This window comes from Folsomia candida, unplaced genomic scaffold, assembly GCF_002217175.1.
Source record: "Folsomia candida strain VU population unplaced genomic scaffold, ASM221717v1 Fcan01_Sc011, whole genome shotgun sequence".
In the NCBI taxonomy this organism is placed as follows: domain Eukaryota; kingdom Metazoa; phylum Arthropoda; class Collembola; order Entomobryomorpha; family Isotomidae; genus Folsomia; species Folsomia candida.
In genome coordinates, this window is record NW_019091203.1 from 529,072 (window position 1) to 539,122 (window position 10,051).

Here is a 10,051-nt window from a genome sequence, read left to right on the forward strand (position 1 = left end):
TTACGATACAGGGAGAAAATATTTATTCTGGTTTGACACTCGAAATTTACGTGTAGAGTAATACATAATTTATGTATGTATGCATGTACATACATATCGGGCAAATTAATATACGGACATGCATTTTATTTAGGGCAAACAAATTCATTCGTGTGTTAATTAGTACATGCACATTGCTGACTTGGAAATACATAATTAATCCTTATAATCCCTAAATATTATATGTATTTTTACTGGTAATTTTATCACTTTCTTTCTTGCATCAACGCTTATTCGCGCAAGCAGTTGAACAATAATACTTGGTCCCGCTGATAAAATGCTTCTTGAGTTTACGCCCGCACGCGTTGCATTTGAAGCAATCGTGATGAAAAACTTTTCTATCGGTGGTCCTTAAAAACTGAAAAAAATTAAGGGATGAAAAACAAATTTAAATAAACCGCTACAACAAAATGAAATTCAATATTGCCCCAACCGCACATATCTCACTTAACTTAATATAATTATGTATTCTCTTTTCTCACCTTGTCTTTACAAGCTTTGTTACATTTTCCACACCTGGGTGAGAAACGCTCCTGGTAATCTTTATCACAATAGAATTCTCCATCCTTCTCCATGTAACCGTCCAATTTACGGTGGCATACTTTGCATGTAAAGCATTTAAAATGGTACAACTTGTCACCCACGTGGACATACTGCAAATGTAAAAAAGTTAACAAACCGAAATTATCACATTGGATGTTTCATTTGACTAAATTGCATATGCATTCAGAAGGAAGACGATTACTTTGGCGAACACTGTCATGGCGAAAAACTTTAGGGATAAAATAATCTTAAATTAATGTATTTTAGATTTTAGTGATTTGACGTGAATAAATGTGAAACTTGTTTGTCACCAAATTTAATTTTAGAATTTTCGCCAAACGTGTCATTACAGATAATCTCCACACGTGGCATGATATGTTTTACCACGTTAATATTCGCCAATTTAACCCTTTGCCAAAGTGACCGTGAATCCTTCAAATGATATTCGTAAATATTTATTTGGCTTTATTACCTCTTCATCTAAAGGCTTGCTACATTTACTGCAAATTTCTGAGAAGAGTTGCAAGTAATCTTTTTTGCAGTAAAAATTGCCATCATCCTCATAAAGACTTCCGGATCTTAGCTCTGTCCCACATTTCGCACACTGTAAGCATTTCGGGTGAAATACTAAATCTCCAACGGTGACGAACTGTATAAAATTGAATTTCATGTTTAAAATCTCTTATCTAATTAATCTCAATAATTAATCTCAGACTCTAAATAATTTAGTGACAAATATCATCCGTAGGTTACATAGTGTTCCGTTTTTGGGTAACTTGATTAAGGAAGCGTTTTGTCACCTAATTTAAGGAAATAAAAAATTTACATATGTAATAACTAGGGGGAAATGGTTATTTAAAAAACTCATGTGTGCTTCTCATGCGAACTATTCATACGTAATTCATTTAAAAGAATTTGTATTCGGATAATAAAAATGTAAAATTTTAAAAGAAAAAAAAAACAATGTCTGTGCTTATGTGATACATGGGGCAAGTAAGAAATGAAGTCGGATGAAGTAAAATGAAATGAGTTTACATGAAAATGTCTGAATGTGAATGAAAATCTTCAGTCAGAAATCCGAATCACTGACTTTTGAATGAAAACTAAACTTTTGAACAGGTATAGCCTTTCCCTTTTTGGTTTGACTTTTTGACCTATTTTCCCTGTTATGATGAAACATCTCTTTAAATATTACTCAAAAGTACGGCACTATTAGACATCTGCGGGTGACAATTTTTCTCCAAATCATTTAGAGTGTATACATACGTAAATATTTTCATAGAATTTGGAACGTCCTTACTTTCTCCTTAATGAATACTCCACACTTTTCGCATTTTTCCGTAATGCTGCCCGAAGGTCCAAAATAGCAGAGGAAATCCTTCTGGTTCGAACTAGGCGGTTGATTTTTAATACTGTTTACGGAAAGTTTCCCACCAGTCTCAAACTCAAAATTTTCCTCTTCAAAATTAAACACGGCGGACGACTCCATCGCAAAATTTATGCTTTTTAGAGAAGACTTGCTTTCACTGATGGTCGAAAAGGTTTCTCCAAATTCAGAAAATTTTGACGTGGAAGTTGTCGAACCCTGGAAGAATTTATGTTATTTAAATATACTTAAAGCAATATTAACGACACAATTAGATTTTACGGGTCAATCATTAAATTTTTTATGTAAGTTCACTCTTAAAAATAATGTCATTTTTTTAAATGCGAATGCAATGTAGATAAATTCAGAATTTAATACACTTTGCTTAGTTCAGAGTAAACTTTACTAATTATCAAGTTAATGTTACTTTGGATTTATGTAGTATCGTTTACTTAACATAAAATTAAGAGTGCATTCACTTTTCCAAACAGTAACATTATTTTTAAGAGTGTATTTAATATTAAAATTTTTCTACTGCGTATGTACATACGTAATTATGAATGGGTCACGATATAGCCATTTTTGGATACATTTGTGGCCATGTAATGATCGAAAGATACACTTACAATAAGCAATTAATCACGTAATCGAAAGTACATAAATTGGCTCTGAATTCTAGGTGACGTTAGCGTTGGTACACTCTAAACAAAAATTAGTAAAATTTCCACATTAAAAAATAGGATGGCACAACCAAAAGACAAGATTTACTCAACGTTGTACAAATTTTACTCAATTTTGGACAAATGTATCACAAACGTTGGATAAATTGTATATAATTTTTGATTTTGTCATTCTCATTTTTTTTTACTTAACATGGAGTTAATTTTACTTATTTTTATTTAGGTTTTGCTAAATCGTAAGGAACGATAACTTGATGAGAGTTAAGTCTAGTCTGGATTTAGTACCGTTTACCAATATTTAATTCAGAGTGTATGTATTTACCTTTCAAAAAGTTGACAAAGTTATTTTTAATAGTGCATTGAAAAAATTATCTGCTGAACGTACCCCATATCCGCTCGTTGCCGTGGTCATGACGGACGAGGTGGAGCAAGAACTCGCATTTCTCGTGGCCGGTTTGGATGATAACCCACTCGAAGAATTCCGTGATAAGGACGACGACAATTCTCTCCTCTTGTACATGTTATTCCTTCAATTACAAAATTACAAAAATAAAATACTCGCAATCACAGTGCGCTAAAATTGGCGAGAGATTAATAATTACATATATCTCCGAGTCCAGCTTCCTGCCTTAAAATAAATAGTTTACGAAGAAAAATAATATGCGAAGATTACGAAGAAATAATATGTATGTATACGAAGATTACTAAGAAATAAAATAAAATTATGCAAAATAATATGCAAAGATTACAAAGAAATAATGATTAGGTATTTACCCTTCGTGTTTCTCTTCTTCTTGATAAGAATTTCCAACTAACTTTTAATTTCTACATACCAACCGAATCTGTTTTTTGGTTGTGGTCATGTCACTCACTAGACGATGAGTGCTCTTGAATTTGGTGAGAGATGCAGGTGCGGCATCGAAATGTCTGAATATTTTGCATTTTTATGTAACTGCCCACCTTCACATGACCAACTTTGCCTGCTGCCCACCCACACACATTTCCTCACCCGTCCTGTTGTCTTTTCATGAACAAGTCAAGCGTTAACAGAGGCTGTGCAGCAAGCATGTGGTCGTTTTGATGTCAGGGTTTGTGTCAAGGAATCCTATCCTTCCCATGTTAATTATAACATGGGGCGTATCCTTCGCACAATTGGTCAAGATTGTCCTAGAATCGATCACATTCTTTACGTACGGCCCCACACCGGACTGACTCAAGCATTAGTTACATAAATGGTGTGGAGTGGGATGAATGCATGACTGATATGATTCATAAATATTTATTCATATCCATGCAGCACGATTTGGCACACTCTTAAAAATAATGTGACTATTTTAACACTTACAAGGGACACTCACGACCTGTCGTTTGAGTCCAGGGTACCCACTATGTTTTTTAGAATCTACTAGGACCCCAGATGAAGGATTCATTCATATTTCCGTGTAAAACTCATATTTGGCGACGTGGCGTGGCGCCAAATTCGCCAAAATTGAATGTTTTTATTTTTGAAATCCTGGACGGATTTTCAAAATTTTTGGCAAAAATCATGACAAAGAGTTCAACTTTCTTATTCCATGAAATTTTTTCTAAAGATTTCATGGAATTATTTATTTTTTTTTATTCTTTTTTTTCTTTTTTTCTTTTTATTCTTTTGTCAAAAATTTCGACTTTTGTGATCATTTTAAGCATAAAATTTTGAAAATCCGACATAAAATGCAAAAGTTATGGGGGTTTGAAGTTGGTCGAAAATGCAAATTTTTAAGTTTGGCGCCACGCCATGGCGCCAAATATGAATTTTACACGGAAATATGAATGAATCCTTCATCTGGGGTCCTAGTAGATTCTAAAAAAACATAGTGGGTACCCTGGACTCAAACGACAGGTCGTGAGTGTCCCTTGTTAGATATGTAAATGCACTCTGAACTCTATATTAAGTAAATTACACTTAGGATTAATCCAGAGTAACGTAAACTTTACAAAGAGTAAATTTTGCTCTGAATTTGGTACAGTTTAATTAATATAAATTTGAAAGTGTATTTAATTTTCGCAATGGCAACATTATTTTTTAAGAGTGTACACATATTTTTTCCGCTTACCTTTGGTTTTGTCAAAAATACGTAATAAAATCACAATAAGCACATCAATTTGGTACAGTTTCTTTGTTATTTTTTAGATCCATTCATGGCTCCAGGATTTTCATATTTGGTATGAAATGGGTTGGAACATCACATACTTTTTTCACTAACATAATTTATCGGCTTTGTTGATATAAATATTTTACACGACATTACATATTTACAGGCAAACTGTGGAGAATCATAGTTCACATTATCATACTTAGTTAAATAATTAAAAGTTTGCATTATTCATGGTAGTTTTTTTCATGGTGAGTGGATGATTGAGTGGGATTCAAAACCATGTAATGCACACACACCAGCCTAACGTATGTACAATGGAGAGGACAAGTAAAGAAAAAACATAATTTAATGACAACTAAACAGATAAGTAATTGCTTACTCTGTGGGAACGTTCATAAATTACGTGACGAAAAAGTGCCGAATTTTCAGACCCGCATTACACCCCCTTTTCAAATTTGTCTGCAGTTCGGCCAAAACTTTTATGAATAATTTTATGACGTAATTTATGAATATCCCCCTTCCTCTTAGGTGCAAAGTAATTTGATGGAGAATAATATTATCATTTACTTAATATGCACTTACCTTGTCGGAGGCTCGTAGAAAACTGCACTCAAAATGCGTCATTTTCCGTCATTTGTATTCAATACCAAGTATTTTTAAACTAAAATAATATGAATGGAAGTGCATAATTAACACACGAATTAAATTAAAAGGAAGGAACTCACGTCAACGTTTATAACCTTCGTAACTGCGTAGAGTTTATAACTTGTACACACATTTCTGAGGAAATTTGACACAGGAATTTTATTTTTACGAAAATTATGCTTTTCGTTCGTAAACAAAAGCTTAGAAATAATTCGAGTTTTTTTCATATTTGCATTTTCACTTGAAATCAGAGGTTGATATATGTATGTAGGTTACACTTATCAGACATTAATCATTTTACTTCCCATAGTGTGGCGACAAAAGTGACCAGTGAAGAATTGATTGCGCATAACAATTATTTTAGTAACCATGCCTTTAGTCGTAACCAGGCCTTATACAACCGTTGTGTCAGTCTGATCGTCCGTCTATCTAACCATACAATTTAACCGATTGACTTAAAATTTTGAACACGGTTGTGGTAACAGGCTAGGGCTTGTGCAGTCAAGTCCTTTTGAAATTCCGCCAGTCTAATCCTAAGGATAATTACTAGTAAACCCTCTCTCAGATGGAAAGCTTCCTTACTTGCCAAAAATAGATTTTGTAGGATCCCACTAGTTCACCAAAACCCTTTTGATTACAATTTCTGCCCTGCCCCACACCCACTCATAATGGCCCAAAAACAAAATCACCATCTTTGAAGCTCGCCAAAAATCAAAATTTTATCAAATTTTGCAAATTCTTCTACAATTGTAGTCCCAGAAAGTTGTTTTATAATATCCGGCACCAAAATATTTGTTAATTTTCTAAGTTTTTCAGGAAATGTCAAAAAGTTTACTTTATTGTTATATCCAATACATACATAAATTAATGTAGCAACCCAGGTTCGCCAAAATGTTGCTGAAAAATTGCAACATGTTGTTTCTTCCGAGCTATCATTTTGCCACCTTGAGTTACAACAAATTTCGAAACATGGTTTCTGATAGAAAATTGCCTGGAGATTGCAATAAAAAATAGTACAACTCTCTAAAACAACTCAACTAATGCGGAATGCGTTGGACATAACAATTAGCGGTACTGGGTAGGTGTGTATGACGGACGCTATAAAGGATGAAGTAGCGCAGATTTTGGAGACGGGAATCAACATTTTTGAGCTTTTTATGAGAATTTTTGCATAATCACTTTAAGTGAGAAATCAGATAAATGAGTGGCTACCACTAGCTAATTGGGTGGCTAAAAAACCGACATGGTGAAGATTTCAGCTAGTGGGAGGTACCGCCAAAAATAGTGGGAACTTTCAGCTAATTAAGTGGTGCATTAAATTTAGGCCTATGAGACATTAATCAGAAAAAAAAGATTTACAAAGTAAACTCACGTCAAGAATATGTAAACTTTGTAATAAATATATCATGAAATAAGTTAAGCGTTTGTTAAATCAGAGGGGGCAATGAAATTTTGACACCGATATGTTTTCGCTCCTAATTTTCAGGCCGGGTAAACGTTTTAACTGTCGAAACAATACATGCTCCTCACCACAATTAACACGTTTAAAAACATTTTTAACATAAGTTATTTTTGATCAGCAATAAATATTATTTTTACAATTTATTAGCGTAACCTTAACATAAAGTTTCTCACTTTTTAAAGGTACGTATGTACCGCCATTTGTGTCTGTATTTTTGATTATCCGAATTTTCAGCAACCCTTGCCTCCTCACATCTTGCCCCCCAAGCCTTCACGAATTGCTTCAAGTCTTGACTGCTTACTTCGGCTTGGTCAAGTAATCCTGAGTTGGATAACTTCATCCAATTTTCAACACCAAAGTTGAACGCGGCATCGCGCAGATGCTAAAAAGTATACAAGACAAGTGTCTCAAGCGTTTTGTATACTTACTTACGTAATACGAAATAAGTCTGGAAATGTTACACTTAAAACAAAAATTTGTCAAATTAACACCGCCGGTGTCAATATATGACTTAACCGCCTTGGTTACAATTGTGATTCCGAGTGGTTATGACATTTTTCCGTCCGGTCATAACATTATTTCCGGTATCAAAATCATCATAACTCGGAATCAACATTGTAACCAGGGCGGTTAAGTCATATATTGACACCGGCGGTGTCGATTTGACAAATTTTTGTTTTGAGTGTACTGTACCGGTGCGCTGCACTTTCCAGCGGCCACATAAATTGTTAACACATTTTGCAACGCCAACTGCTTCTCCAAAACCGATTCGCATTTTCCCTTTAGACCAGTATCGCAATACATGTCAGCCAATTTTAGCAAATCTGTATGAAAAAAATACATGAATAATTTTTTTCCGGATGTACAAAGTGGTTAAAATTGCAAGCTACAATGGAGAATTTTTAGATGGGAAAACTTCGTAAATTTCCATTAGTTACCGAAATTTTGTCTCTAAAATTCAACATTTTAAGAATTTCCTCATCAGTTTTCCATCAGTTTTGGTAATAATTATAGTAATCTCAATCCAAAATCTTGTTAGTAATGGAGATTTAAGGAGTTTTCCCATTGAAAAATTTTCCATTGTATCGTGACTTTTAAACCACCCTGTACACAATGCTTTATATATTGTACCTAAAATTTTATCAATTTCTCCATCCGAGAAATATATTTTGTCCGTGTAAAGGTAATACAGCAATGCGTAGAAAGTGTCCCGTTTAATATCTTGCAATTCGATCGGGCTAAAAATTTGGTTACTTTTTGTAAATTCGAAGCAAATTGATTACATATAATATTAAGGCTAGTGCTCCGGACGGATTTTTTCGCGTAAAGAAGGATATATCCCATATTCGTATTAAATTACATACACCTTCACTGGAGTTAGGTACTTAAATTTTATTATGAGGTGTACCAGATGGGAGTATTTCTTCAAATCCAGTGCTAAATATTACTTAATTTTTTTCTCAACTTTTTGCTATGAAAAATATGCACGGCCTGAGCACTAGACTTGATTTGTTAATTTACAAAGCACCGACTTATCTAGTTGCTTCCAATCTTGTGAAAATTTCCGTGAAAAGTAATCACTTCGCAAGATAAGTATGGATTTGTGGACCCTGATGAGGTGTCCCTCAACTTTAAACGCTACGTCGGTCCCTGCTCCGTCCTTGAATTAAAATTTATTATTTTCTGCTTAGCATAGTTAAGGATGGGTTGGATATGTTTCTTTAGTAAATTCATAAGCATTAGCCTAGATATTAAAATACTTACTATCGCCGTCTGTAGAGTTTCTCTGATGGTGGGGGGATTTTCGGCACAGTTTGATGCACATAACGATTGATGCATAATTTGTGCGGTCCCCTTAAATTTGATGAAATTTAGGGGCGGAAAATTTGATAAATTCGCCTCCAGTTCTGTTGGATTACTACAAGTGATTCCTTTATGGATTTCCCCCCAAATAAAAATTTTGTCTGCAGACTTTGCGGAACTCTGGTTACTAAACGGCATGCAAGAAATGTCATCAAAGATGCCCAAAGTAGCTGCTATTTTGGTTGGGGTGGATAAATTTGTAGTGTTTCCAGTGCCCAATTGTCCCCTTCCATTATAACCGGAAGCATAGATCTCCCCAGATGTGGTCAGTAAAAGGGTGTGATATAACCCATTTGCAATCTATTGGATTATTTTATAATTTTAATTTCATAAACTTCCATAACTGTTCATTCTTGTAGTCACCTTCTTCACAGGTTTGTCAAAGGTTACTTTAGTTGGTAAATTTGTTCTTGTGGTATTTCCTAAGCACAATTCCCCATCATCATTAAGTCCCCACGAGTACACCTTAATATGAATGTTAATTATGAATTTAAATTTATCAATTTATCTATCATTAAAACCTTACGTCTCCAGACTCGCTCAAGGCGAACGAGCTGTAAAAGCTGCACGAAATCTGTTGGATTCTAATGTTCTGAAGATTCCCGGGAACTTTGCAAGGTTTGTCTTGATCCGTGGTATTGCCCAGGCCTAATTGGCCACATGCATTCCAACCCCATGAAAAAACCTCTGCCGTGTCCATAGTTAAACCGAGGGTGTGCCTGCCTCCCGCCGAAATTTTATCAATTTTTACCCCTTCGCCAAACTTAACTAATGTTGGGGTAGATATTGATGTGTCGTTCGTTCCAATCCCCAATCTGCCCTTTGAATTATCGCCCCACGTGAAAACTCGTCCATCTGCGGTTATCGCAAAACAGTGACTGCTCCCAATGGCGAACTCTATCCAAAGCAGCATGCACCTTAAATTGACCATACAATTTCTACGCAGGCACAAATTGTGCGACCTGATTATTCTTACCTTTCACCATTTGCCCACAAAGAGGGTCAATTTTGACAGGTATGGACGCCCGTGTTATGCTGCCGATACCAAGTGATCCACTATAACTGGTACCGAAGGCGTACACATCATCGTCTGTAGTCACCAGAAATCCTAATTCTTCGTGGACATGGGCGAGACGAACATTTAGCAAAAAACCGTCGCCGATGGTATTAAAAAGTTTCCATTTTCTCAGTTCCTTGAGGGGAATTGTTTTCTGGGTGAGTTGAAATGTACGTAATTCGACCAAGTCACCCATGCTTGCTCTCTTATTAAGAAATTTAATTAATTTAAACGCGATAAATAACGTATAAAATAATT

At 34.9% G+C, this 10,051-nt stretch overlaps 2 protein-coding genes across 4 annotated transcripts; both read right to left on the reverse strand.

The window, feature by feature from the left end:
• LOC110854930 (paxillin) lies at nucleotides 1-3,558 on the reverse strand. 3 transcript variants are annotated; one of them, XM_022103361.2, is made up of 7 exons: nucleotides 3,403-3,556; nucleotides 3,231-3,256; nucleotides 3,014-3,155; nucleotides 1,883-2,167; nucleotides 1,055-1,231; nucleotides 522-692; nucleotides 1-397 (listed from the first exon to the last, which is right to left on the reverse strand). In XM_022103361.2, coding segments are annotated over exons 2-7 (912 nt in total). In that variant the 5' UTR covers nucleotides 3,233-3,256; nucleotides 3,403-3,556; the 3' UTR covers nucleotides 1-262. The 3 variants fall into 3 exon arrangements, with proteins under 3 accessions (XP_021959053.1, XP_021959054.1, XP_035711510.1); XM_022103362.2 differs by lacking the exon at nucleotides 3,231-3,256 and having other exon boundaries at nucleotides 3,403-3,558; XM_035855617.1 differs by lacking the exon at nucleotides 3,403-3,556 and having other exon boundaries at nucleotides 3,231-3,374.
• Nucleotides 3,559-6,977: 3,419 nt separating this feature from the next.
• Nucleotides 6,978-10,051, reverse strand: LOC110854931 (RCC1 and BTB domain-containing protein 1). Its single transcript, XM_022103363.2, has 8 exons — nucleotides 9,713-10,051; nucleotides 9,263-9,633; nucleotides 9,100-9,201; nucleotides 8,638-9,036; nucleotides 8,406-8,533; nucleotides 8,005-8,111; nucleotides 7,567-7,697; nucleotides 6,978-7,255 (listed from the first exon to the last, which is right to left on the reverse strand). Exons 1-8 carry the CDS (start codon nucleotides 9,987-9,989, stop codon nucleotides 7,043-7,045), a joined length of 1,728 nt encoding a protein of 575 aa, XP_021959055.2. The 5' UTR covers nucleotides 9,990-10,051; the 3' UTR covers nucleotides 6,978-7,042.

Bases quoted from the DNA above. Each gene is read 5' to 3' on its own strand.
- LOC110854930 (XM_022103361.2), bottom strand. The intron at 693-1,054 runs GTAATAAAGCCA...TTACATTTGCAG, and splicing joins GCAAGCCTTTAGATGAAGAG to TATGTCCACGTGGGTGACAA. The intron at 398-521 runs GTGAGAAAAGAG...AATTTTTTTCAG, and splicing joins ACAAAGCTTGTAAAGACAAG to TTTTTAAGGACCACCGATAG.
- LOC110854931 (XM_022103363.2), bottom strand. From the start codon at position 9,989: ATGGGTGACTTGGTCGAATTACGTACATTTCAACTCACCCAGAAAACA. The intron at 9,202-9,262 runs GTAAGGTTTTAA...ATTCATATTAAG, and splicing joins CCTTGAGCGAGTCTGGAGAC to GTGTACTCGTGGGGACTTAA. The intron at 7,256-7,566 runs GTACAGTACACT...TATACTTTTTAG, and splicing joins CTGGAAAGTGCAGCGCACCG to CATCTGCGCGATGCCGCGTT.